A 25,836-nucleotide genomic window follows, 5' to 3' on the forward strand; every position below is an offset into this window, starting at 1 on the left:
TACACGCATCAAATATAGCTATGCGCCGCCGATATTTCACCATGAATTATCAACTCTCATCAGGGATACTATCTATAGCATCGCAAACAGACAGACATTTCGAAACTAGTGATTAAAATCAGGTTTACACTACATTAAATCTCCATATTTGTCCTCTGCAGACTCGGGCCGCTGCGCGTTCTTCCAATCTTCCTCTATCTTCTCTCCCTCTTTCTTTGCAGCATTCTCAGCTTTGGCAAAGTACTTTTTGGTGCTACTTTCGCTGCTAATGTCCCCAGGTTCCCCTGATTTATGCAAGTGGTCCTTGAGCTTGGCCTCCTCATCCTTAATGTACTCTTCAGCTTCATGAAAATGATTGTTCTCAGTGCGATTCTCCTTCACGGAGTCAACTGCAGCAGAGGGATTGGTCTGGGTGTTGTTCTCGTATGGCGGGGGTGTTGCGTCGCTGGCGTTGTGCTTGTCCTTTTTGCCAAAGAGCTTGCCTAGGAAGCTGCGCCGACGATGGCCTGCTGGAGGTGCTGATCAGTTTGAATTAGCACCTATAAGGTCACATCAGAATTATTCAGCCCATGCTGGTAAGTTTACCTGTATCAGCCATTTCTAAAGCGATTGTATGGCGAAGGTGAAGTTGTCCAAATATAGTCGAGGCTGCCAGAAAGAAATAATACGATACAGCGGTCTCTTATAAGCAGCTAGCTGCTACTTATGGCCAGTTTGTCGAGTTCATTACTCAATCATGGGTTCTTGAAAAGAGTACCGGTAGCTACTTGAATGCAACGCTGGCACGAGGCCATGCTTTGGTGGTGCCTTCTCCGCTCTTGGTACCACTACCGAATTGGGGACTTGGAGAGGTTGCACGGCGATCACTTGGGACAATTGGTAAGACTACAAAACAGAGAAAAGCCTTGAGCGAATAAGGTTTGGGCGATCGTTCAAGCTCCTTGTAATCAACATGCTGATTAGACAGGCATCGCTACTTCTGACGCCTGCCTGCGATATGTCTGCGATACGCCATTCAACACAAAGATAGCGTCCGGATGATTCGAGCAAATCACGCACTAGGGATATGTGCTCTGAGCTCTTCATCGACATGCACGTCGTCCTTTACATGTATTACCAGTCGCCACGATGCTTCTCTTTCTACCGAGGCGGCGAAGCTGTGCCAAATAGCGGCAGGTCACTTTGGCTGCCACAGGGGCTTCACGAATGACGAGGAAAGTACGGACGGAAAGGATGAAGTGCGTTTCTGTGAACGGACTTGCACTCTTCGAGTCTTGGCATCGTTTGGGTACAACATTTATTCGATCTTATTGATGACGACCAGCTCTTCGTGGCGCTGCCCTAGCAACTCTCAACATACCGCCTCTTCTTCTACGAATGTCTCAATAACTTGGCGGATAACATTCTTTTATACCCGTCAATCACCTCATTAGCAGATTCTAATTCTTTTATCGAACCACTTCCCAAGGCGTTGAGCCTGCTCCTGCTGCGCCTGGCAACCAGGCCGCCTTGTCATTGGCCAGGCAAGCAACCCCTCACAAGGCACAGCGCTTAGCGATGGGAATTATTCGTCAACCTATCCAAGCCTGGTGCTAAATATACTAATTCTATTTATTCTGCATCAGCCATGGTAAATTAGCCTCGTATGCTCCAATCATCCATCCCCACCACGGCAGCTGCCGTTGCCGCCTTGCTGGAGTCATCATCGGTCGGGCCGCCACTTTTTCTGCCCTGCCACCCGCCACCGACTTGTGCGGCTTGACTAACTAGTTAGTGGCAGCGGCAGCACGCAGCTCGTGCATCAAACATCATATGCTGTCTCTCCTCTTCTGCAGGTTTTATAGCAAACGGATTTCAAAGGCAGTACATCTTACAGTCGACTAAATCGCTCGAATCCCAGCGCAGACCGCCCTCGAACTCCTCGACTGCCTGGGCCACCCCGCGCCAGATGCTTGGCCATGCCAACCAAGGAGCGTGACGTCGACGCCCCTGCTGACGACGACCGTCCCCGCGAGAAGCAGCGACGCTCCAGGTCCGAACGGAAACCTGAACGTGAGCGAGACCGAGAAAAGGACAAGGACAAGGACCGGGAGCGCCGCCACCGCTCTTCCAAATCGTCCCGCAGCAAGGTCGGCGGTGAGGACGGCGAAGGAGGCTCGCATGTGTCCTCCTCAAAGCGCCACCGCAAGCGAGAAAAGGATCGAGATAGGATCCGAGAAGATGACGATGACAGGTCGTCGCTGCGGACAAAGTCGCTCAGCGACGTTGGGGGACGCGGGGCTTCCTCGTCACGCCTAACGGCGTCGCTCATCGACGGCAAACGGGTTTCTCTGCCGTACCCCTCATTCAGCAAAGCGCATAGCAAAGAGGCCGTAGCAAGTCGGGATGACCTATCTCCTTCCAGACATTCACATCTCCCTTCGCCAGAGCCGACCGATGCGGGTGACGACGATCGCCGACGCAAATCCGAGGAAGTAAGCCGCAAAGCCTCAACATCCAAAAAGTCATCTAGACCCCCCACACCTCCCGAAACAGATATATCGGCCGATAAACGAAAATCGTCCGGGTCAAAGAAGAGTTCGAACCATAGCGGAGACCACGGGAGGACAGCGGAGAAGGATAACGACAGGCTTACTGCATCGACCATTTCCAGATCTGCGTCGAGAAATGAGGACAAGTCAAGGGTCAGTCGCCGTTCTGTATCATCGAGTCAAGCGACATACGTCAAGCCCGCAAACCACAAATCACACGAGAAACTCAGAAGCTCCGAATCAAGACTTTCAAGCTCGTCATCCCGTCACTCGCCTCATCGATCGGGCTCAGTACGAAGCGTCAGAAAGTCCGAAGGCCGCGATGGGCACTCTTCGCCGTCGAGCGTCCAGGATTCATCCCCTAGAACTCCTACGCAGACGCCTCAGTTCACAACGCCTTTTTACGACCATCCTGGTTCGGAAAGGGCAGACTCGGCTTTCCCCTCAAAGACAGCCACGCCTGCGCCAGCTCCGCCACCGCCTCCACCGCCCCCGCCTCCTATGGATATTCACGACATTCCTCGTGTCGACTACCTACTGCAAAACGGTGGACTGCCGTACCCAGTTCCTCGACACTTTCTTTCAGTGCTGCCCATTCAAAATGGCGCTCGCGGTTCTGCCCCACCACTCTCCGGGTCTGACACGCTGTTTGCGCCTTTCTTCAACTTGCTAGATCAGTATAACACGGTCATTGACAAGCAAGGATCTATCGCCGTTGCCACTGGGCATCGGTCCGTTGCTAGACGCTTACTTGATCGACTTGAAAACATCTTCTCGAGGGACCTGCCACCCCACGGATGCGCGTGCATTATTTGCGAGCGTTCCAACGACATACATCGCGGGCTAACATGGGGCGACGTGTTGGAATGGGTAAGCGGTCGTATAGAAGTGCCTCAATGGCCCCCATTTGACCTAGCAGAGATTGGAGCCAAGGCCGCTGAGATATCGGCGGAGGAGCCACGCCGGCCCTCATCACCTATTAAACTGGACCCAGATATTGCGGAGGAATTCCGGGAGCACTACCTTCGCCAGACCAAAAAGGTCAGATCAGCTGTTGACAAATGGTTGCACAGTACGGCAGAGACACCGATTCCACCGCCCCAGGAAGTCGATGATGAGACGCTTGCTTTTGCGATTCTGACCAATTTGGACGACGATGATCGCCCATACTTCAATGCTCTACTCTCCGGCGCCCGCGAACTCAAACCCGCAACTAGGGCACCGACACCGATGCTTCGCCAAAGAAACGACTTCGTGATAAAAACTGGTCTTTCGCTCCAGCGCCTATATCGACTGCAGCAGGCTCCACGAGATGTCGAAAGTGTCACATATCTCATCAAGAACCCGCACACGCACGACCTGCTCGTTACCCTCTCCAACATTAACAATTCGGAATGGGAGATTCTCACATCTGGCCGCTTTGATGGCTTCCTGTGGTCTGGCGCAGATATTGACGATCAAGCCGCAACCCCAGGCCTGGAATCTAGATCGCAAACACCAGCCAATGGCTACTTTGGCAGCCGTAGCGTGATGAGCCCTGGTCCTCGTAGCTCCTCCGCTATGAGCTCTCGCGGCCCAACTCCGTTTTCGCGTGGAACAACGCCTGCTTCTTTCATCAGCACCAACTCTACTGGACCGAATGGTCGACAAGCAGTATCCAACGACGAAGAGATGGAAATGGCTGCCATTGCCGAGATGGAGCGCGAAATCTACCAGGGCATGGAGAGTCTGGAAGACGCTTTCGAGAGGCTTCACCAGCACGCCGAGGTGGTGCGTACAGCATTGCGGCAGCGTGGTGCTGGTCTGATGCAGAGCCTGCAGAGTCGACGAAAAGTAGATGTTTTGCCAGCGCAAACTCCAACACCGGGAATCGGACAGGAGCGGCCGTCGTGGGCGCCTAGCAGCGAAGGGGATGCGCCGAGCGACGACGACTGGTTCGAGGAGTATGATATTATGCCCGATGACTCTGCAAGCAACATCAGCAGCTCACGGCACCGACGACCGAAGCGGCGCACAGAGCGACGGACACCAGCGCCGATCGAGGAGGACGAGGAGGAGTAGCTGCATAGATGATTTCACGAATGATTGGATGATTATACCTTTGAAAATGAGTTGGAAAATACTTGGAGCACATTACAGCAGATATGAACAGCGATACTGGCTGGCTTTGATTTATTTGAACTTCTTTTGCATTTGCATTTAGCTTGAAGAGGTGCGCCGAGGGGTCTTTTGCATAGTCGGCGTATGGGTTAATTTGGTCCAATAGTATGCTGAAACTGCACGAATGCATAATCTTTGGAGCTCAATCGTACCTATTGATCTTTTCGCTTTTTTGCACCATGGGCAATGTTTCTGCTCGAATCTATTCCGCGTTGTGTCTCGCCTCTCGGTTCAACAACATGCCCCACTACGTGAGCCCCAGTAGTTACGCATCGAACCCGAAAGCTCTACTCTGCACCATTTCCTGTTTGACCCTACATTAAACGCCATGGCTTTCGCCCCCGAGGAGTTTGCACAAGGGAGAAGTCCCATCATTCATGAGCTGTGTAGCCCTGGAGTGGAGGCGCCGCATTGGGAGCCTCTATATCGCCAGGCCTGCACCTTTGGGCCCGAAATTTTCACACAGCGCATGGTCACATTTATTCGCAACCCCAACTTGAATACGACGTGGCTATTTCGTGGAGATGTCCTCTTTGATGATAAGCCGGGAGATGAAGAGGCAGTGGAGGGGAACGGCACGCGAGAACAGCTGGGCTACTTTGATACAGAATGGCCGGAGCGCAGGGTCGTGGCGGGGATGTCGAGGACGAGGACCATGGTGCGCAGGCTGATTCCGCGAAATCAGATGCGCGATGCGCCTATGAATCAAACTTGCGAGTTTCACCGAAGCAGTGCACCTCAAGATGATGCGAGTGCCGACTCCAGCAAGGTGTCGACCCTGGTCATCTACGTCCCGCACGCAAGGTCTGCCGAGGAGATGCCCTTCTACCACCCCAAGGTCCAAGGCATCGCGCATCTTCATGAGTGGAATGCTGCCACTAACCAAGGATCTGTTTCTGTTCACTTTCATCCATATGCTGCCGACATAGTCATCATGGATGAGAAGCTGCGCCGTGTGGGCTACCATCTCCTCGAGAGGCTGTACAAGCACGGTCACAATTCGCTAAATGGCTACACTAAGCGCGTGCACCACGATACCGTGATACCGCAGCCTCGGTTCCAGGACCGCTACTCGGCGCTCAAGGACAAGTATGCGCGGGCTTTGATGCTCTCCTGGGTGGAAACTACAGATCCGAAGAAGCATGTCTTTGAAGATCTCGGCATTGCCGCGTTCCTGATGGAATTGTGGACGGACATGTACGGCACAAACAGGAACAAGTTTCCGGGGTTTGTAGATATTGGATGTGGAAATGGATTGCTGGTCTACATTTTAAATCAGGAGGGCTACCCAGGGTGGGGGTTCGATGCGCGAGCGCGCAAGTCCTGGCCGCAATACAGCACGGCGCCGTGCGCCTCGTCGCCGGCAGACGTTTCCCTAGTCGAAAGATGTCTCATGCCAAGCGTTGTTCCCAAGCCCGAGGACGAAACCACTATTGATGATAGCCTCATCTACAACGGGCTATTCGAAAAGGGCACATTCATCATCTCCAACCACGCTGATGAGCTAACGCCTTGGACGCCCATTTTGGGTGCTCTCTCCGAATGTCCGTGGATTTCGATTCCGTGCTGCAGCCACAACCTGACAGGCCGAAAGTTCCGCGCGCCGCCGCCGCGAGACAAGACAAAGCCGAAATCGACGTATGCTTCACTGGTGGACTGGGTGGTGCAGATTGCCGAGGATTGCGGCTGGCGTGTCGAGACGGAGATGCTGCGAATCCCCAGCACGAGGAACACGGGTCTCCTGGGGCGCACGCGGACAGTGGACGCCAAGGATCTTGACATTGACAGCGTGCTGGCCAAGTACGGCGGCGTCGCGGGATATTACTCGAGCATTGCCAAACTGGTGAAAACTGGCCCAAGGTCTCATTGAGCTTTACAATGTCAGCATGGCAAAAGGCTCTAATCTAGATCGGGTACAGGGAGATGGTCCACCAGCTTCATGTTGAGGCCGAGGTTCTTCAAGGCTTCCGTCGCGTTTTTATCGCGGAGCTCAGCGGTGTCCTTTTCGCTTGCCAGCACGAAATCTTGTCGGAGCACTTTGCCCCCCGCATCGACGCCGTACTGCGACGCCGTGGCCTCGTCAATGGGCTCCAAGTCCACGATGAGGCTCTGCTTGACGCCGAATACTGCATCTGTCTTTTCATACGGATCCCCCCGGACATATACAGCGCTGCACACATTTTAGTATTCTCCAGCATCCATACAGAGGATGAAGCTGAACTTACGTGATGAGATGATCCCAGCCGGGCTTCTCCAGCATGAAATGCATGTGCGCCGGCCGCCAGGGATGCCGTCCCAGCTTCTGGAGCAGCTGCCCGACCGGCCCGTCCGTCGGAATCGGGTAGCTCACCGGCGTGATCGCCCTGAACCAGAACTTACCCTCCTCGTCGCTGCGCATCACGCACCGCTCGCTCGGCGCCCCGCGCTCCGCATGCTGCACATCGTAGTGGCCCGAGGCGTCCGTCTCCCAGATATCCACCGTGACGTCCGGAATCGGCCTCCCGTCGCGGTCGCGCACGCTGCACAGCACCAGCAGCGGCTCGCCGGTCGGGTCGGCCGACATGGCGCCTCCCGAGGCCATGCGCGGCGCGTCGTGCGTGTGAAAGGGCCCGAGCACGGAGCCCTCGGTGCACGACGGCGGCTTGGGATGGTTGATAGAGTCGACGAGCAGCGACAGGCCTAGAATGTCGGACAGTAGGATGAACTCCTGGCGCACGTCGGTGCACGTCTGGCCCGTGCGGGTGAGGAACTGGATCGCGGCCGTCCACTCGGCGGTGCTGAGGCGGGTTTCGCACGCAAAGTCGTGGAGGTGCGTGACGAGGCGCTCCATGAGGTAGCGGAGGCGAGGGGAAGGGCATTGCGCGTTGATGCGGAGAGTGTTGGGGGTGATGTTGTCGATGGTGAGGTCGAGGAGCTCCGGCGTGGCGGGTGTGCTTGAAGTCATGATGGACAGACGCTGCAACAAGACGATGCAAGGCGCAGACTCAGCGATGGGAATAAATGTAGAAACAGAGAATGTGTCCGAGTCTGGTGAGGGCTTTGTATTTAAGTCAAGAGAAAAGGTCGAATCAGACTCATGCGTTTACACGTTAAAGTGCCGGCCAACCCAAACTAGTCTTTTGCTAAGATCTTGCTAAGATCTTGATAAGCGTAACACCCCGGGAAGCCGGGCGCTTCACCCCGCACAAACTCGACTTGAGGGTACATTATGTTTCTTGTCATTATTAATCGATTTGAAAGCTTATTCAGTCTACCCCTCTTAACAGCCCGTCACCATCGCTGCCCTATCCAATCCGCAATCTTGGCCACCATCTTCTTTGTACAGCTATGCCCCGTGTTATCCTGCACAAAAAGCTCCGTGTCCGCCGCCGCATCCCCTCCACACTGCCTCCTCTGCCTCCTCTCCAGCCAGGACGCAGTATGCACGGCCGGTACGAGCCTGTCGTACTTGCCGTTGCACAATATCATCGGCACGTCCATGGGAAACTTGTACTCAATCTCTAGGTCGGCCTGCCGGACCAGATTGGCCAGCGACCGCGGCCACCGCCGCCTTTGCTCCGCGGTCATGTGCGCCTCGAGCATGTCATAGCTTGCCTCGTGCAGCTGAGAGGCTTCGAGACCTACGGAGGAGGCATCAAAGTCGAGACGCTCCAAGAGTAGCGACGTCAAGCTCGGGCAGCCGACCACGATGATGATGCCGGATAGTTGGCCGGGGGCGAGAAGGGCCGGAAGGCGCCAGGCCGTGTGGCCGCCGAGGGAGACGCCCATCATGATGTTGTGGAGTTTAGTAAATTGGGGCAGGTAACACGGCAGATAGTCGAGGATGAGTTTGAAGTCGTGCGTGGCACCGCTGATGGTGGACAGCAGATCCATGCTGCAGAGTATTAGTGGTGATTCGCTGGTACGTGTTTCTAAGACTGACCCGTGGTTCTCGTTGCCGCCAGTCCATGTCAGGTTGGCTCGTGGACAAATCTGTAAAGCATGTGAGCTCGTCATTTTTGAAGCTGCGCGGGTTGTCTTTTTTACCTCACGGTCGCCATGATTCCTCATATTCATCGTGACGGCAATCATTGGGCGCTGCCTGTCGCGACTATTGCTTCTGTGACGGTGCAGAATCTCGTGGGCAATGGCTTCCGTGACGAGATACGTCCGTGTTCGATTATGAGCGAGGTACAAAACGGTAACTTCGCCAGATTGCTCCTGTAGCTCTTCTAAGCCGTACACGAATATCTGCACGCCACCAATGACAAGCGACTTTTTGCTCGATCGCGGCGTCTCCCGAGGGAGCGAGAAGCGTGGCTCCAGGCCATCTGGTGTACTTGCAGGCGATACCAGTGTGTCTGACATTGTTCTTGGTAGTACAATTGTATTATTGAGATTTAGTACAGAGTCTCTCTCATTTATTTACACTCGGGGGGGTACCTGGCTAGCTGGACTGTCTAGAGCCAAAGCTTGGACTATTGTCACTATTTGCCGTAAGCTAGCTCGGTAAATTAAATTCGGCAATTATGTCTCCCTTTGCTGCTTGACCGGCGACTTTTTCTCTGGTCGCCCACTTGGCTGCGCCCCATCTAGCTTATTGTGGTGGATTTCCAGGAAATAGTCAAGCAACGTGGGAAGCTCTGACAATGTCCTCGTCAGCGTCAGCAGGCAGTGCCGTGATGCCCATGTCCTCGAGTGCATACATAAACGGTGCTGCTGCGCTCGAGTGACATACTTGCTTGCTGTCTCGCAAGCACAACGGCATTGCAAAAAAACATGAAGCTCTTGACTGGCATTGTATTCCCACTCGCCGCTGCTGCGGCAGCTACGCTGGCATCGGTTCGCCAAGACGGAGCTAGCAGTAGCGCATCGAACATCACCATCACGAGCAACAAGGTGGAGCGATCATTCCTGCTGTGGGTGTCGCCAAAGTATAATTCGAAGAACCCAGCAACTGTCATTCTGTCGTACCACGGAGGCAACAAGAATGCAAATGATCAGCTCGAACTGGACGGTTTCACCAAGGCAAATGCCAACGCTGCATCGATCGTGGTCTACCCACAGGGCATTAATGTGAGCTGCCCAGAGTTCCCCATTCAAGAAACCGCCCTGCTAATGACGAGACGAAGGACTTCTGGGAGGGTGTGCCTGGAGACACTGTCAATGACGTGAGATTCACCAGCGACATCCTCGACTACCTGGAGAAGAAATACAATGTCGACACGACGCGTATTTACGCCTCTGGTAAATCAGATGGCGGCGGCTTCTGCAATGTCCTAGCCTGCGACGCCAACGCCTCCAAGCGCATCGCCGCCTTTGCGCCCGTCTCGGGCGCCTTTTACGTTGACACGTCGCCCTGCCACCCCGACACCGTCAAGCTGCCGTGCAATCCCGGGCGAAAGAATCTTCCGTTTATCGAGTTTCACGGCGGCAACGACACGACTATTCACTACGCAGGCGGCACGCGCAAGGAGGAGTGTCTTCCGGCGATTCCGCACTTTATCCAGCAGTGGGCCGTCCGCAATGGGCTGGGACTGCAGAACCAGACGAACAAGATTGCGGACCATACAACGTCGTATACATTTGGGAGTGGTGCGAGTGCGGGCCTGGTTCGACATGTATTTGAGTCGGATATTGGGCATGACTGGCCGAGCACGTCTCCGAATGCTGATAACTCGAGAAAGGACCATCATGTCGCTAGCTACGACGCCACGCCCATCATCTTGGACTTTTTCAGCAAGCATAGCTTGACTAAGTAGCATTATTTAAGTATTCGGCTAGACCTAGTCAGACTTAATTGCCGCGCCCTACTTTGTACCTGAAAACTTGGCGACCACGTATCGTCATTCGAGATCTCCCAAACTTAGCCGTAGTAGAACGCGGCAGTGGTCCGAGGGTGGCTAGGAAAAGTTTTCGGGGCAGTCGTTACTATAACAGGAAGATAACTAGACAGTTTAAGGGGGGGGAAATAAAATTTACATGAATGAAATAACTATAGAAAATATAGAAAATATAGAAGAATGAAGAAGCCTAAAGAAAATAAAAGAGAATTAAAAAGACTCAAAAGAGGGATGAGAATGATTAAAAAATAGTATGTAACATAAGAGCTTCTATTGGACAATTAATTATTTCTCCTCTCCTGACTTCGCCAGAGCACGGCTAGTAATAATTCGGCATTGACGACGGCTGGCCATAATTGCCGGCCGGATAATCCGCGAAGAAGCCCAGGAACACATCTTCAGACAACGCGAACCCCGGACTAAGGAGCTGCTCCACGTCACTAAACTGCGGAGAAGGCCCAGCTACAAAAAGAGCCGTTGGATCGGCGGCGGCCGGTAGTGCCGAAGTTTGCTGCATCATCAGCGCGCTGGCTTGTTGACTTTCGTGAACAAGTTGCTGGGTGGCCTGCTCCAGCTCGCCCTCGGGAGTTGCGGACCGCGCGGGTGCGGCCCCAGAGCCCACAAGGGTTTGTGCTCGCTGGAACAGCCGATACATGACGTCGGCGCTCCAATACGTGGATCGAAGATCGGCGTAGACGAGCATGCAGAGCTGTAGCTTGTTGCGCCCCAACCCGCGGATCAAGCTACTATCAGACTTGCAGTCTGCGAGGTGAATCTGCGTTGCTGGCACCATCGCGGTGATCCTGTAAAGACGGGTTAGTTGACAGCCAGATAACGATGTGAGCTCTTCTCACATCATCGGTTTCAGCCACTTGACGGCGTCCAACTCAATTAGTTGTTCCAAAAGGTTGTTTGTGCTAGAGGCAGCCTCACGGCCGCGGCGGATTGCGTTTCGCCTCCATTGCTGTTCTGGATCCGGCGTAGACGGATCAGTCGCACTCAGAACGTACGGTCGATAAAGTATCGCGATGGTGGCCCTGTACAGAATTAGCAAATAACGAGCGCTGCTTTCGACGGCTTCGTTTCCATTCTTACTCGTAGAGTAGCTCAATCTGTAGGCCATGTGCTTTGAGAAAGTCATTATACTTATCAAGTTTGTCTCTCAGTTTTAATTCATCGAGGTGGTGCGACAGCTGATCGACTTCCTCCATGGATGGCTCTGGTCCTTTGATACGATAATGAAGCTGTAGGACATCGCCTAGGCCGTCGCTGATTCGGACCATGCGTAGCCACATCTCTGTCATGGATGAAGAATCGTTCGAAATGAAGTTTGTAAATGTTTGCTCCTTCAGCTGGTGCAGTTCCGAGTGAACATCTTCGTGTGTAGGCATCAGCAGATCATGGCTATCGTTGCGAATGCGCATTGGTCGGCCTTTTGCCACAGCAATCCACCGATCCCGAACCACCAGCGACCACCATATGCGACGCGCCACGCTTTCGGAGCTTGGCGATGATTTTTGGTTTCGTGCGCCTGGACCAGAGGCGCGGTGAAGATTGATGGCTTGCGCGAGTGAGATGGCAATCCCAATCCAGTACCACGCCCCTGTGTGGTCTTGAGGATCTGAATACCAGAACGCGAGAAGGGTCACTGCTCGTATCAGAGTCAGTTTGTCCGATCCTTGGTCAAGGTCGTAAAGACACTGAAGAGCGCATTAGCGTTGAAAGTTAGCCGTGAGTGTGAGCTGCTTACCTTGGCACGTTCGTACATGGCCGTCTTCATTTCCTTTCTAGATAAGAACCCAGCTCTGCGAAGAAGCCCGTCATTTACAAACTGGAGAGAGGGGTTTTCGGTGTAAGCTTGTAGCGGGTGTCAGGCGATGGGCAACGGAGGATACATACATTTGCAGACGCCAAAAATATACTCCATAGTAGCAATGGATCGATGCCTTGCGATCCACGCGACGAGTACTCATTGAGAAGTGTCGATGCATCGAGAACGGGGAGGAAAAAGTGGACATGTTCAAAATATTGTCGAAGCAGTATTTCGCATACATCTTCGGGAAGCTGCTTGAAGACGCCTTGGTGCCGCATGTACTCTACCTCGTATGCTTTACGAGCGGGCGGCTTGGTCGGTGCGGCTATACGCGCACGTTGAGGAGCGTCAGGGAGGCTGGGGTCGAATGTTGCATCTTCCAACGTTTCATGGCCGTTACTATCGACGGAGTCTGGTTCTGCCGCAAGTGACATTCCAGTTGCGCTTCGCGAACTATCAATTGGTGTGGCCACGCTAGGCAGTTCGGCTGCATTCAGTAGTTAGCATAGAGATATGGAAATCAAGGCAAAATAGCAACAATAAGGAAAACAAGAATAGTAAGAGAACTAGAAAGAATTGAAAGAAAAAAGGAAAAATAAGCAGTGCTCACCTAGCTCGCCGGATGCATCGCGTCTTCTACGAGGTCTGTCGTAGAACATCAGTCACATTGATTCTCCTCGTCTGGGACAGTACACACTTACCTGTGCTTTTTGCGCGGCAGCACCACGCACATTGCCCCATTGTGATTCTGGCGGCAGTTGGAGCACGGTATCTGTGTCTCCGCCACGTCGCACTTGACCTTGCGTGCATGGCAGTGTTGGCAGGCAACGCGAGATCTGGATTTGCGGGGAGGAGCCATTATGCTTAGCTTGCTGCTCCTGCTCGGGCAAAAAAACGAAGTTCGGTAAAAAGGACAAGATGTCTGGGGATACCGGGGTGGGGGGAGGAGGTGATCACGCGGGGAAATTGCCGAATGGCGAGGTGACAAAAGGCGCCACTGAAATAGAAACAGTGATTTACTTTACTAGCGAGTTACAAGTGACGACGGGGGGGTTTGAGGACGCCACCACCCAGGCTACAGACTAGGAACAAAAGGAGCCGGTGGCTATTAGGAGTTGAGCTGCGAAAAGAAAAGAAAAAATCGCGACATCAGAAGAGCAGGAAAGACTGGAACAACAATAGAGAAGAAAAACATAAAACAATTAAAGAGATCAGCTAAAAGGTGGAATGTTTTAGTTAGGTCAAGCAACTTTAGCCAACTCTTTCGGCCGCGCCTTTTTTGTTGCCGAGACGCACGCCTTCATCGTGCTCATTGACAGTTCAGTGTCTTGGAAACCAGACTGTACTTTAGACGCATTTTCTTTTCCTCCTTTTTCCTCCTCGCAGGTACCCACGGCAACGTTGGCAGACAGATGGCAGCACCTCTTACGTACCCGGTGCCACCGTACGTAGCCCGCACGCTAGAGAAAACACAGACATGATACGGAGCACGTCAACTTTACTTCCCCAGGTGGCGCAGGGTCTCGGCTAATTCGGTAATTAATTTGAGCGCAACCCTTGCCACGCCCAGCCAGCCGTTGTGAGATTCATCAGTGTTCACCCCAGACGTCTTGGATATATAAGAATGCATCAGCGCTTGCGAATACAGGCCTGTGCATTGATTACATATGCGCAGTCAGCACAATGGACCCCTCAATTAGCACCATAGAAGGCAAGACGCTGGAATCTGCGGAGCAGGTCGAAGATGTCAAGATGCATCAGGACCTGTTTACCCCAGAGGAGGAGCGGAAGCTAGTCCGCAAGCTAGATCTATGGTACGATATTCCCATCCCATCTCGGGCAAAAAGAAAAAAGCTGACATCAAGACAGGATCCTGCCTCTGATGATGGTCACATACACGCTCCAGAGCTACGACAAGGGCGTCATGAGCGCCGCCACGCAGTTTGGCTTCAACGACGACCTCCATCTCACCACGGTCACTGGCCACGACGCCGCCGGCCACCCCATCACCAACAACAAAAAGTACGCCAACGCGTCCATGATCTTCTACATTGGCTACCTCGTCGGCACGTACCCCATGATGTTCCTCGCGCAGCGCTTCTCCATCTCGAGCGTCATCTCCGCGGCGACGCTCCTCTGGGGCGCCGTGCTCATGAGCACCGCCGGCTGCGCCAGCTACGCGGGCATCATGGCCAACCGCTTCTTCCTGGGCCTGCTCGAGTCGGCCGTCGCGCCGGCCTTTACCGTGCTCGTCACGTTCTGGTGGACGCGCGAGGAGCAGGCGCTGCGCATGTCCACGTGGTACTGCTGCGTCGGCGTCGCCACAGCCATCTCGCCCCTCATCAACTACGGCCTCGGGCAGATCCGCGGGCCGCTGCTCCCGTGGAAGCCCATCTTCCTCATCCTGGGAGCCATCACCATGTGCTGGTCCGTCGTGCTCTTCTTCTTCTTGCCCGACAACCCCATGGCCTCTGGCCGGCTTTCGGAGCGCGAAAGGGAGATTGCGATGGAGCGCCTCCGAAGGAACAATGCGGGCACGGTGGACCACAAGTTCAACCTTGGCCAGTTTAAAGAGGCGCTGTGCGACTACAAGCTGTACAGCTGCGCATTCATCGTCATGCTTACGGGCGTGCCGTCGGGCGCCCTGGGCACTTTTGGCACAATTGTCATTAACGGCTTCGGCTTTAGCCATTTCGAATCTCTTGCCTTGACATGCCCCATCGGTGTGATGACCGCGCTGAGTATTCTGGCAGTAGGACTCATCACGCGCAAATTCCAAAACACGCGCTACATCTGCATCGCCGTCTGTGGCTTGATATCCATCGTCGGCGACCTGATCTGCTGGTTTGCGCCACGCGATAATCGCGGCTTGCTATTCGCGGGCATCTTTCTCGTGGCAGTACAGGTTGCATCGGGAGGACTGGCTGTCGGACTGGCGGCGTCCAACATTTCGGGACACACCAAAAAGTCGACCGTGTCTGCGTCTACGTTTGTAGGCTACTGCGTCGGCAACATTATTGGTCCCGTCATTTTCGGCGCCTCGCCTGGTCCGTTGTATCATGCTGGGTTCCTGGGTAGCTTTGTATGTCTGTGTGGCGTCGTGGTCATCGCGACTGTCACCGGCGTGACACTGAGGTGGGAGAATGCGAGGCGATTCAAGTCTGCCGGCACGGCTCAGCATGCCCATTCCATCGAGGAAGACTTGACTGATGTCCAGAACAAGGACTTTCGTTACGTTCTCTAGTTTATATAGTGAACTTTTGAAGCATTCTACGTTTCTCAACACACTGCACCACGGTACCATTGAGTTTAGGTTCTAATCTTATTCATTTTCTTCTATCCAAAGACGCATTTGAAGCCTTTGCGCCGGCATGCAATAAAATACAAAAATCCAGATAAGTATTCAGCTCGTGTTATCTATGCCGTATCCAAAACGATAACTTCCGCGGCTGCTGAGCCAATGCTCTCAATGGCAAGCTTGTCGCCAGCGTGGACGCCCTCGACAAAGGCACCATCACCCTCGGCGAGCTCGGCATCCTCGCGTCCATCGATGCGAATCTTGGCCTTGCCGCTCTGCGTCATGGGCAGGTGCACATAGACCTTTCTCTTGTTGGCCTCGGTGGACTTTGCGCCGGCCACCCACTCAAACGTCTTTTCGGGGTCGATGATGCCCGCGCCCATGGCAAAGTCGGCGTGGATGGGGATGGACTCTGCGACGGTCGGCTCGGCGTCCTTTTCCTGCTGAGGCGTGGCCTCGGGCCCGCCCTTGAGCGGGCTGAGGATGGTGACGAAGCCCTGCCTCTTGGCCTCGTCGTCAAAGGTGCGCGTGTGGTAGCGCGGGCTCAGGCCCTTTTTCCAGGGCATGGCCCAGATTTGCAAAAAGTGCACCGTGTCCGACTTGTGCTCGTTGAACTCGCTGTGCGCGATTCCCGTGCCGCCGGTGGTGAACTGCACGTCGCCGCGGTGCATGCGGTAGAACTTGTTGGACTGGCCGCCCTCGCTGCCCTTGGTGAGCATGGAGTCGCGGTGCGTCAGCTCGCCGGAGAGGATGTAGCTAAAGATTTCAAAGTCGCGGTGCGGATGCGTCGGGAAGCCCGAGTTGGCCTTGACGCGGTCCTCGTTGAGGACGCGCAGGGAGCCAAAGTTTGAGAACTTGGGGTTGTACCAGTCCGCAAAGGAGAAGCTGTGGTAGGTGTTGAGCCAGCCGTGGTCAGAGTGGCCGCGGGCACCGGAGCGGTGCGGCGTGATCTTGGCCTGGCGCAGAACGGACTTGGACATGTTGCTGGCAGCTTTGTTCATAGAGCGTTCTGAGCTTGCTGATGTAGTCGTTGTGATGTTTGGAGAGTTTGTCGCTGCTGGTGAGAACAAGGACGATGTGAGTTGCTGAAAGTAGGTGGAAGCTGTGGGGTTGAAGATGATGATGAGTGTGGACAGAAAAGCAATCAAAATTGCAGTGCCGGGGACGAAGCGCGGCATATATAGACGAAATTGCTGCAAGCTGGAAAGGTTTGGAAAACTTTGGTAAATCTGGATCGCGCAAGCATTTGCAATGGCTTAGAGATCGCGGGCACTACCGATCTCTTATACGCCGCCAACTCTGGCCTGGTGCATCGCCAAGCTGGCACGAATTAGGCCTGGCGCCGTTACATAATGATTCTTAAGCTGCAGCTAATCGAACGAGGACGGCAGCAGCCAATCATATGGCGGTACTTGGCTGGAGGCTCCATTTTACACTCTGATGACTGGGGATTCGTAATGATGGATGACTATTCGCTCAGACCAGTACAATTCAAATGATCCGGCCAATCATAGAGGCTTCATGGGCAGCCACAACAGCGTCGCCTTTCCCACTGGAGCACAGGCACGCGAGGGCATGGAACGTGAGGCTTCTTTCATGAGAAGACAAATATTCAATTTTGTCTATTCTATTCAGTCTACTTGCACAACAGTCACTCAAAGCCAGACAAAAATTCACGACGGGTACTTTACTGATCATGAAAATTTACATTAGATCTATAATACTAATCGCACACGTTCGCTACTTCTTCGACTTTGTCAACGCAATCTTCTGATACGACGGCGTGCACTTGACTGCCGCACCGTGCGCGTCCAGGTCAAACACGAGCCGGCGCGGATCCTGACCACCCCAGCGCACCCCGTCCGTAAACGTAAAGTCTCCGTCAGAGTAGTACAGCCCGGTCCAGGAGCCCATCTTGGCGGCCGTGTACGTCGGCGTCTGGTTGTAGCTGGACAGGATAAAGGCAATCTGGCGGGGCTTGCCGTCCTTGCCCGGCCGGACAATAGACTGCTCGAGACGCAGCGGAGCGCCGCCAAACAGCTTGCTCGTGAGCACGTCGGTGCCGTTGTACACCCACTCGGTCACCACGAGATCCGAGTGCACGTCGGTGCCCGTCGTCGACGCGTTGTAGCCAATCTTGATCATGGCCTCGACACCGCCACTTCCAGAAGACTTGTACTCGCCGACAAGGTTGCACTTGGCTTCGGCGAGGGCCTGCGCTTCGAGTGCCGGCAGGACGGTGCTTGTGATGGCGTCTAGGATGCCGAGGACCACTTTGGAGCGCTCCGGCCCCGCGGCGGCGTTGAGCAGGGTGAAGCCGGCGTCGTACTGCGGGATGACGGCCAGGGCGCCGCCGTAGCTGCCCGAGTCGCCGAGCTTGGTGTAAATGTCCGTCACCTTGCCCGAGGCAGGGTGCACGAAGCGGTGAATCTCCCAGGGTGCACCGATGGCGTAGCTCAGGCTGGCCGTGAGCGACACGGGCTTCAGCCACTTGGCGGTCGCTTCCTTGGGGAGCAGCGTGCTGTTGAGGATGCCCAGGCCGAGCTTCTGCAGGTCGCCGACGGTCGAGAGGATGCCGCCCGACGGGGCCGTAAAGGGGAAAAAGTCGAGTTGGGCGTACGACGCGGGCGTGCCGATGACGACGGCGCGCGACAGCGTCTTGTTCTCGCTCTTGTCGCTCGACGAGGTCATGTTGAGCGGACGGAAGACGGCCGAGTTGTACACCTCGGTCATGGTCTTGTTGGTGATGCTGGAAATGACCAGCCCGAGGAGCATAAAGTTGAGATCCGAGTAGACCGGCGTGGCCCAGGGCAGGAAGTTGGGCGGGTTCACGTTGACGGAGGATATGATTTCAGCAGGAGAGCAGCTTGGCTCGAGCGGGTTGGCGAAGAATTGTACGACGCAGGCACCGAGGGAGGTCTGATTTGTGACAAGAGCACCGCCGTACTCCGATGCCAAGGAAGCATTGTATCTCTCGCCCAGAAAGCTAAGCTACGCAAATGTCAGAGATCGGGTAAGGCTTTGGGCAGGTTGTAAAAGAAACTCACTGTAGGCAAACCACTAAGCTGCGTAGCCAACGCCCACGGGGTAATCTTGTCCCATTGAATAGTCTCAATTATATCTACTGCCGTCGAGTTTTGCATCTGTCGCTTGAAGTTTGGGTTAATCTTGGACAGCGGCCGGTGCCAGTCGTCGTCGCTCAGCTCCCGCAGGGCAGCCAAGACGGTGATGAGCTTCGACACGGACGCGGTGCGATAGATGCTGTCGCCGTCGACCTTTTGCACGCCGGCCTTGCTGGCCTTGACCTCGGCGGCCGTGTGGTGGTACTGCAGCTGCAGCGCGTCGGGGTCCTTGAGCGAGAAGAGGCCCGCGGAGAAGGTGACGTTTTCAACGCCCGCAAACGCGGCCGCCAGCGACGAGTTGAGCTTGCCCTCAAAGTACCTGTCCAAGGTCGAGGTGAGGTTCTTCCAGCCGGCGTGGACCAGGCTGTGGTTGCTGCTCAGGTCGGCCGGCGTCGGGTACGTGGGCGTGACAAAGTCGCCGAGGGCTGCCTGGCCGCATAGGGCAGCTATCGTGGGAATGGTATAAGAGAGACGCATGGTGTATGTCGTTATTCTGCGTGCCCGCAGAGAAGAGTGTGTAAGAGGCGACAGTCAAAATTGACAATTGAATCTCATGAGCCTTGGCGAGGATACTTATACCAGCGCGTCAGCATCTCCATCATGACGTATTTTGGGGGCTCACGGAGACTTATTTCGCCCAACAGCCGCAAGGACAAAAACAGCAAAAAAAAATTAAATGAGGTCGGTACGGTTGGGTCGGGTGGAACTGCAAAGATTTGGCGCAGATCTCTGGCCGGATCTGGCATACGCCGGCAGAGCACAGCCCGTGGCTAGTCATGACGTTGTGCGGTTGTGAGGCTCTCGGCGCCTTGGGGCGGGCGAGGCAATCTGGGGCCAGCAGCTGGGGCTCTGCCAGCCAATGCAGGTAGACGACGGCACCATACCCAACCTGGCAGTGGCTGAAGGCTGCGCAGGGAGACCTGGGATGGGGAGTCTGTCGCCCTGGCATGTCAGCGTGGCGGTGGGTTGTTTGGGATGTTACTGAGCGCCCAGAGTGCCGATTGAGGTATTCCTGGTGCGATCTTGGTGGGCACTGCGCTGAGGCTGAACCAGTTTGCCAGCGTGCTCGGAGACTTTCGACGAGGGAGAAGAAAGCCTCTGTCGTCATGACATGGAGCAGAATAAATAAACTTGCCCATTGGCCGCGGCGCAGATAATCACCAGAGGGAGAATAATGGAATCTATAAATAATGGCGAGCAGGGTCAATTAGCCATCGCAAGCCACCAACGTTGATGGTACGTTGGTCGTTGCAACCTTGTGGCGCAGCCTCCCTGATTGTTCTGCCAATCACTCTATCCTCGTCGTGGGGATAGCACGACGTTATTCCCGTTGTCGCCATGCAAAATGATCTGGTGAAACTCGTCAAGAGAAAATAGAAAAGCCAGAATAATCGCTGAGAAAGAAGCGACTTTTGCGTCGGCGCGGCGAATGTTGACGGCGGTAAACATGTGCCAACGGTGCCTATTTCAACAGTCAATGTTTACTGCCAATTTGCATCCATCTAAACTTTATTCGCTAGGTACTTTTCAATGCCCATACTAACGTTATCAGCAAGGCACCTGGTTCTAGGCTAGCGATCGAGCCTGTCTCACAGCGCCGTCAGTGATGACTGCCTAGCAAACGGCCCCATACACTCGACAGACAATAGCTAATGAGGTCTCCATTGAAGCTCTAAAAAATATAAAAGAAATCGTGCTCGCTATAAAGGAATAATGCGCTTAGCGTCATTCTTTTTTATAAATCTATTTCAGCTTCCTCTCGTATCATTTTTTTATTCTACTTTGATTGAATGGTCAGCCATTCACCACCTTATGTAATTTTCCAGATGCCCCTCTAATCTTGCAGCTGTTCTGCCCCGCCGCGGGGACTTGTCTTGCACGTTTGCACAGCACACTGTCGCAATGGACGACTCCGAGCTTGAACAAGTAGCCCCCCTAGCTTTTCCCTTCTGCATCCTCCGCACTAACGCACGGCTCAGATCCGCAAGGCTCGTCTCGAGCAGCTCAAGGCGCAAGGCGGCGGCGGCGGTGGTGGCGGTGGCCGTCAAGGTGGCAGCGGCGGCAGCGGCGCACAAGACCAAGAACAAAAGCGACAGTGAGTCCTCGAGCGCATCACGGCAGCGTTTTCAAGACGGCGTATCTGACGAAACGGACACAGACAGCAAGACGACGCCCGCCAGAGCATCCTAAACCAGATCCTGCAGCCCGAGGCCGCCGACCGCCTCGGCCGCATCCGCCTCGTCAAGGAGGAGCGCGCCGCCGAGATTGAGAACCGGCTGATTGCGCTGGCGCAGTCGGGCCAGCTGCGCGCAAAGGTGACCGAGGAGCAGCTCAAGGAGCTCCTCAACGCCGTGGCCGAGAAGAAGGAGGAGGAGAAGATTGTGGTCAGCCGCCGCAAGAACTGGGACGACGACGACGACGACTTTTTCGATCTATAAAAATTGGGCACAAACAAGAACAGAAACAAAACGAAAAATGAACAATATGGTATGGTGGCGAGCTAGCGGCTGGTAGACACGCTACGACCATAGTAATATATCCACGACCTTCCGCAACTACAACTTGCATGGGGCTCCTGCATGAATTTCCGATCATCTTGTTGAATGTACAAATTGTGCGCTCTACGATTACACGATTCCAAAATACACACATAGCAGCTCAAACTAAGCAGCCTGCTTTGCCAACTTTCTACGCTCCGCCCTCTCCTTGGCCCGTATGTCCCTAAGGTCCGGCGGCTGCTCAATGCCCAGCTCCCTGCGCAAGTCGTCCACGCTGCGCTCCAGCTGCTCCTCCCAGTACACGTTAATCACCTCCTTGCTCCTCAGCCCGTTGCGCACCGCCCACGGCAGATAGATGGCCCAGAACCGGCCCCTTTCCTGCTTCTTCATCGTCGTGACGGCCAGCATGCTCAGCCCCGTCATCGGCAGCAGCGTGTTGGCAAACTCGAACGCCTTGAGCGCCACCTCGCCCTCCTTGACCACCGGCAGGCCCGTCACGGCGTGGAAGAAGTCGTGGCACTCGCGGTACCGCTGCATCACGTACGCGCACTCCTCGTCGTCAATGTACCGCACCGCCGAGCGCGTGTCGGGCGTCACGCCCTCGCGGTCCAGCCAGTCGACGTACGCGCGGCCCACGCTGCCGGCCGGCAGGGCGCGCAGGGCAGCCATGGAGAGCGTCTTGGAGGATATGCGCGGGCGGTCGCGCAGGATGCGCCGGCCGGTCGCGTCGGCGAGCATGGCGTCGCGCAGGCGGTAGATGAAGTACGGTGTCGCGGTCGCCTCGCCGAGGGCAGCGATGAGGTCTACGCGACGGTCAGCCGGGAGGGCCGGGGGAAGGAAGGGGGCGTTGCTTGAAACGTACCGTGGCGGTAGGGGTTGATGAGCGACATGACGCCGGAGCCGATGGCGAGACTGGCTCGCTCGATCCTCGTCAAAGGCACATGGCCCTCGTAGTTGGGCGGCGGCCGGTCAAAGACAGAAAAGGCGCGTTGCTGGCTGGACGCTGCGCGGCACGCCGTGCACGTCTTGACCTGCAGTGTCCGACGAGCGGCGGGCCGTAGACGCTGTATCGACGCCATTGTGTTTCGTTGGCGACGGATTGTCAGGGTCGGGAGTTGATGTCGTCACGAAAAGTAGCTCTGGAGCTGCTTCAAGTCAGGCCACTCTCGGTGGTGGGGCGACGGCGCCGGACCGGTGAACGGCAATACTTGGTATAGTTGGCCAGAGCTCCTGGCTGAACAAAACACAAAGAGCCAGAAACCACTTTCTTTCATCGTTTTACATTTGCATTAGTTCCCTCCTAGTAACTAAGACGGTGGAAATACTAATCGCGTTGTGCATGTGCAGGGTAGCTGGCCATTCTCATGGCGTAAGGATTACAAACACATATAAACGCTTCCAGCGAATTTTTCTGAGGGAAAAGGCTATGGCAAATGTATGGTGTTGCTTGTGGATTCAAAATCATGTGTCAGTCTGCGAATGTAATCGTGGTAGTCCGGCATCATCCTAGCATCCTACTCCATCACATTCACATTGCGGCACCGTGCCCATTTTACTCACATCGCCGACAACTTGAAAAGAGTCATCGCAGTGCAGTGTGCCAGACTATGAATTGAATCGAAGTTGATTATAGTTGTAATGCTAGAGAAACATGTATAGTTGTACAGAGTCTAATAAATAGACGTCGTTTTATATTCATCCTCCATCTCCGGCGTCACCGACGTCTCCTCGATGCGCACCCACTCGTCGCGCTTCTGCGTCGCAATCGCATTCTTGGCCTTGACCAGGTCCCACATCATCTTATTTGTCGGCACCTGGACGCCGAGCGAGTGCGCGCGGCGCAAAAAGTACCCATTCAGGTAGTCCACGTTGACCGGGTGGCCCCGGCGGATATCTTGCACCAGGCTGCTCTCCCGGTTTCGGTGGTGCAGGATGCGCCGGTACAGTGCCTTTTGTGCGCGGTCGAGGTCCAGCAGCTGGTGATACGCCTCAGCACGCCCAATCTCGGGCATGAGCCGCAGGACCGAGACAATCTCCTCGAGCAAGCTGCTGATGAGCTTCCTCGCGCTGGCGTTTTGTAGCAGGCCCGAGTAGGGCACCTCGAGAAGTAGGCACACGGGCTCGACGGCCGAGTCGAATATGACGCCTGGCAGCTTGTATCGGAACCAGCTATCAAATGGCGTGTATTCGGTGTTGAGAAGCTTGGCCGCTTGCAACGACTTGACAAAGTGGCTCTGCGTCTCAACCTTGGGCTGCTCCGTCGACATAACGGCGCTTCGCTGTACCGACGTGATATTCCACATACCATGGCGTAATTGCCGGACCGAGTCGAAATTCCTGTTAAAGGCAAATTTGTGACTCATGTTGCCCAGCAAAAACGTGGGCTCCTTGTCCGGCACCGAAAAGATCTTTTGCCGTACGTCTTCCAGCACGCCTAGGCCGTCTGTCATTAAGCAGACCGTTGTATCGTTGTCAACTCGATGCTTGACTGCCTCGAGAGCCTCCATTGCCCCTTGGGCGGTATTGCTCGACACGACGAGCTCGTTGATATGTGTGTCGCTTTTGCTAGCGAGTATTTGCCGCCCGACGTTGAGCGGTTCAAATGTGGCAGTGCCATTCTTGTCGAATCGCTGTAAATATCGGTATTTATTCGAGGGCCGCGTCCACGCGAGTCGCTCGACCGAATCGTACACTCCGGACAGGGCGTGCGCAATAAACTTTGATCGTGCATCCTCGCCGAGGATGTGAATCTTATGAACAGAGGGCGACTTTGACGCCTCGGGCGATAGTCGAACAGACGGTACGTATAACGGGTTTCCGTGACCTTTTCGTAATATCGTAGGCTCGACAATTCCGGACGTTGCCGCGTTGTGCTGCTTCGGTCGGTAGGCTAGCTCGGGAGCGCCGCGAGACTTTTGCTTGTCCGCGCCGGCGCTCGCCACGGTGCCATAACACCGCGCAGCTCCGGCCACGGAGCATTGGCTATCTCGTGTACATGATACTTGTCTGTGCAGGTCCGTGGTGGACAGTCGGGGGCGAGGTAATCGAGCCACTTTGACGGGACGGAGCCACGTGCAAGACGAGCTCCTGGCTGGAACGGGGGTGGCGACAGCGGCGGGCAGTTAGGTAGAACAATTATTCGGGATGCATTCGCCTTGGCGATTAGGATGGCGGCGGGAGAGAAAGTCGTGCAAGGCGCTGCGTGGCCGGTTGTGGCAATTTATTCGTGAAGCTGGGCGACAAAGGAGATTTTCGGAGGCGACGAATGACGAGCGTTCGGAATGGTCAGCAGCGAAGGGATTAGCCGGCCTGCTGCTGGGCGCATTTTTTGCTGGCGAAAAGTGGTTCCCCGCTAAGTGCATAACTCGGCCAAGTGCACCGAAAAGTTGACCATTGCCAAACGAACCCGTCTGCATTATCAAAGCAACGATTGCAACGGAGACATCTCGCCAGGGAGTAAAAATCTATTACAAGTCCCCGGTTGAGTGATTCATCATGGCCGACGTCAAAGACATCACGCGCGATCTTGATAAGCTGGATTCGCAGCTGGACAACTTGGAAGAAGCGCTTGCGCCTCTGCTGGGCGACATTGGCGAGGTTTCATCACAGATGCCGCTACTGGACAAGGCCAAGCTCTTCTCCCTAGCAGCTTACTCAATAGAATCCCTTCTATTCTGTCAGTAACTCGTGTTTCCCTTGCCATCCCGGCCAGCCATACTGACCCTTCCCACAGCTGCTCTGAAGCTACAAGGCGCAGACGCGCAGAACCACGCTGTATATGCTGAGCTCAAGCGCGTGCAGCAATATTTCAGCAAGATCAAAGCGGTTGAGGAGCCTGCCGGTCAACGCACTACTACAGTGAATCAGGAGGCGGCAGCTCGTATACTTAAAGCAGACCTCGTGAGTATCCTCCAAAAGCTTTGTGCGCATTGTACACAACTAACTGTCTTCCAAGAGCGACAACAAGGCCCTGAGCAGCAGACTGGCTGAAAAAATTGCTGAAGAGCGTGCCAAGGCGCTGCTAAAGTCTGTCGAGGGGCGCAAACGTCCGGCAGATGAGTCCGCGCCTAGCTCTGCTGACGATGGCAAGATCAAAAAGTCAAAACACAAGCACAAGGCCAAGGGAAAGAGCAGGAAGTGATTCAGACAACAAAGGGCATGTACAATAGAGGCTGCTACTTGGATACCCAGAATGTTTGAGATTGGAGCAGCGAGCTGCGGTAGAGCCATGCTCTCACAGAATCTAGCAGTTTGCAGGTTGGATCCTGCATGTGATTTGGAAAACATGGATGCATGGCGTTTGGGATATAGCATCTAAACGATTTGATTTATATTTTCTTCTTCTTCAACATTGCAAGCTGCAAGGACGCAAAGGACTGTCTTATAAACATCAAGCGCCAGGCAGTCTCTGACCCGTGGCCAGCAGGCCTTCGCCATCTGCCAGTCGGCCCCGCGGCGGCCGCGCCCAGGACACGACCTTTCGTCCACGTTTCTCCTCCGCTGCCCGACGAAAAGTGAGCTTCGGCCGCAGTGCGATATTGGAGACGCTATGGCCATCCCCATCTCTGGCGAATGTCTCCATCTCTCGCAGC

At 54.8% G+C, this 25,836-nt stretch overlaps 14 protein-coding genes across 16 annotated transcripts; 6 read left to right on the forward strand and 8 right to left on the reverse strand.

Moving 5' to 3' along the window:
* Positions 1–129: 129 nt before the first annotated feature.
* LMH87_001984 (uncharacterized protein) lies at positions 130–598 on the reverse strand (the record flags this gene model as incomplete). Its single annotated transcript, XM_056193365.1, has 2 exons — positions 130–518; positions 586–598. The coding sequence occupies 2 exons, from the start codon at positions 596–598 to the stop codon at positions 130–132; spliced, it is 402 nt and encodes a 133-aa protein (XP_056050410.1).
* Positions 599–3,379: 2,781 nt separating this feature from the next.
* On the forward strand, positions 3,380–4,592 carry LMH87_001985 (uncharacterized protein; the record flags this gene model as incomplete). Its single annotated transcript, XM_056193366.1, has 2 exons — positions 3,380–3,401; positions 3,448–4,592. 2 exons carry the CDS (start codon positions 3,380–3,382, stop codon positions 4,590–4,592), a joined length of 1,167 nt encoding a protein of 388 aa, XP_056050411.1.
* A 427-nt stretch (positions 4,593–5,019) lies between these two features.
* On the forward strand, positions 5,020–6,561 carry LMH87_001986 (uncharacterized protein; the record flags this gene model as incomplete). Of its 2 annotated transcripts, XM_056193367.1 has the most annotated exons (2): positions 5,020–5,780; positions 5,822–5,843. In XM_056193367.1, the coding sequence occupies 2 exons, from the start codon at positions 5,020–5,022 to the stop codon at positions 5,841–5,843; spliced, it is 783 nt and encodes a 260-aa protein (XP_056050412.1). The 2 variants fall into 2 exon arrangements, with proteins under 2 accessions (XP_056050412.1, XP_056050413.1); XM_056193368.1 differs by having other exon boundaries at positions 5,020–6,561.
* A 29-nt stretch (positions 6,562–6,590) lies between these two features.
* On the reverse strand, positions 6,591–7,635 carry LMH87_001987 (uncharacterized protein; the record flags this gene model as incomplete). Its single annotated transcript, XM_056193369.1, has 2 exons — positions 6,591–6,861; positions 6,917–7,635. The coding sequence occupies 2 exons, from the start codon at positions 7,633–7,635 to the stop codon at positions 6,591–6,593; spliced, it is 990 nt and encodes a 329-aa protein (XP_056050414.1).
* A 326-nt stretch (positions 7,636–7,961) lies between these two features.
* LMH87_001988 (uncharacterized protein) lies at positions 7,962–9,038 on the reverse strand (the record flags this gene model as incomplete). The annotated part of the gene is made up of 3 exons (XM_056193370.1): positions 7,962–8,565; positions 8,614–8,663; positions 8,718–9,038. 3 exons carry the CDS (start codon positions 9,036–9,038, stop codon positions 7,962–7,964), a joined length of 975 nt encoding a protein of 324 aa, XP_056050415.1.
* Positions 9,039–9,449: 411 nt separating this feature from the next.
* LMH87_001989 (uncharacterized protein) lies at positions 9,450–10,432 on the forward strand (the record flags this gene model as incomplete). The annotated part of the gene is made up of 2 exons (XM_056193371.1): positions 9,450–9,746; positions 9,803–10,432. 2 exons carry the CDS (start codon positions 9,450–9,452, stop codon positions 10,430–10,432), a joined length of 927 nt encoding a protein of 308 aa, XP_056050416.1.
* Positions 10,433–10,832: 400 nt separating this feature from the next.
* On the reverse strand, positions 10,833–13,185 carry LMH87_001990 (uncharacterized protein; the record flags this gene model as incomplete). The annotated part of the gene is made up of 7 exons (XM_056193372.1): positions 10,833–11,316; positions 11,368–11,550; positions 11,609–12,213; positions 12,264–12,344; positions 12,413–12,813; positions 12,937–12,971; positions 13,028–13,185. The coding sequence occupies 7 exons, from the start codon at positions 13,183–13,185 to the stop codon at positions 10,833–10,835; spliced, it is 1,947 nt and encodes a 648-aa protein (XP_056050417.1).
* Positions 13,186–14,009: 824 nt separating this feature from the next.
* On the forward strand, positions 14,010–15,570 carry LMH87_001991 (uncharacterized protein; the record flags this gene model as incomplete). Its single annotated transcript, XM_056193373.1, has 2 exons — positions 14,010–14,140; positions 14,196–15,570. 2 exons carry the CDS (start codon positions 14,010–14,012, stop codon positions 15,568–15,570), a joined length of 1,506 nt encoding a protein of 501 aa, XP_056050418.1.
* A 173-nt stretch (positions 15,571–15,743) lies between these two features.
* On the reverse strand, positions 15,744–16,802 carry LMH87_001992 (uncharacterized protein; the record flags this gene model as incomplete). Of its 2 annotated transcripts, XM_056193374.1 has the most annotated exons (2): positions 15,905–15,926; positions 15,970–16,802. In XM_056193374.1, the coding sequence occupies 2 exons, from the start codon at positions 16,800–16,802 to the stop codon at positions 15,905–15,907; spliced, it is 855 nt and encodes a 284-aa protein (XP_056050420.1). The 2 variants fall into 2 exon arrangements, with proteins under 2 accessions (XP_056050419.1, XP_056050420.1); XM_056193375.1 differs by having other exon boundaries at positions 15,744–16,802.
* A 562-nt stretch (positions 16,803–17,364) lies between these two features.
* LMH87_001993 (uncharacterized protein) lies at positions 17,365–19,223 on the reverse strand (the record flags this gene model as incomplete). The annotated part of the gene is made up of 2 exons (XM_056193377.1): positions 17,365–18,615; positions 18,672–19,223. 2 exons carry the CDS (start codon positions 19,221–19,223, stop codon positions 17,365–17,367), a joined length of 1,803 nt encoding a protein of 600 aa, XP_056050421.1.
* Positions 19,224–20,648: 1,425 nt separating this feature from the next.
* On the forward strand, positions 20,649–21,184 carry LMH87_001994 (uncharacterized protein; the record flags this gene model as incomplete). Its single annotated transcript, XM_056193378.1, has 3 exons — positions 20,649–20,672; positions 20,726–20,841; positions 20,905–21,184. 3 exons carry the CDS (start codon positions 20,649–20,651, stop codon positions 21,182–21,184), a joined length of 420 nt encoding a protein of 139 aa, XP_056050422.1.
* Positions 21,185–21,409: 225 nt separating this feature from the next.
* Positions 21,410–22,323, reverse strand: LMH87_001995 (uncharacterized protein; the record flags this gene model as incomplete). The annotated part of the gene is made up of 2 exons (XM_056193379.1): positions 21,410–22,047; positions 22,107–22,323. The coding sequence occupies 2 exons, from the start codon at positions 22,321–22,323 to the stop codon at positions 21,410–21,412; spliced, it is 855 nt and encodes a 284-aa protein (XP_056050423.1).
* A 591-nt stretch (positions 22,324–22,914) lies between these two features.
* Positions 22,915–23,751, reverse strand: LMH87_001996 (uncharacterized protein; the record flags this gene model as incomplete). The annotated part of the gene is made up of 1 exon (XM_056193380.1): positions 22,915–23,751. One exon carries the CDS (start codon positions 23,749–23,751, stop codon positions 22,915–22,917), a length of 837 nt encoding a protein of 278 aa, XP_056050424.1.
* A 988-nt stretch (positions 23,752–24,739) lies between these two features.
* On the forward strand, positions 24,740–25,385 carry LMH87_001997 (uncharacterized protein; the record flags this gene model as incomplete). Its single annotated transcript, XM_056193381.1, has 3 exons — positions 24,740–24,920; positions 24,978–25,144; positions 25,200–25,385. 3 exons carry the CDS (start codon positions 24,740–24,742, stop codon positions 25,383–25,385), a joined length of 534 nt encoding a protein of 177 aa, XP_056050425.1.
* Between the last annotated feature and the right edge of the window lie 451 nt (positions 25,386–25,836).

The sequence above is a fragment of the Akanthomyces muscarius genome, chromosome 3, assembly GCF_028009165.1.
Source record: "Akanthomyces muscarius strain Ve6 chromosome 3, whole genome shotgun sequence".
Lineage (NCBI taxonomy): Eukaryota > Fungi > Ascomycota > Sordariomycetes > Hypocreales > Cordycipitaceae > Akanthomyces > Akanthomyces muscarius.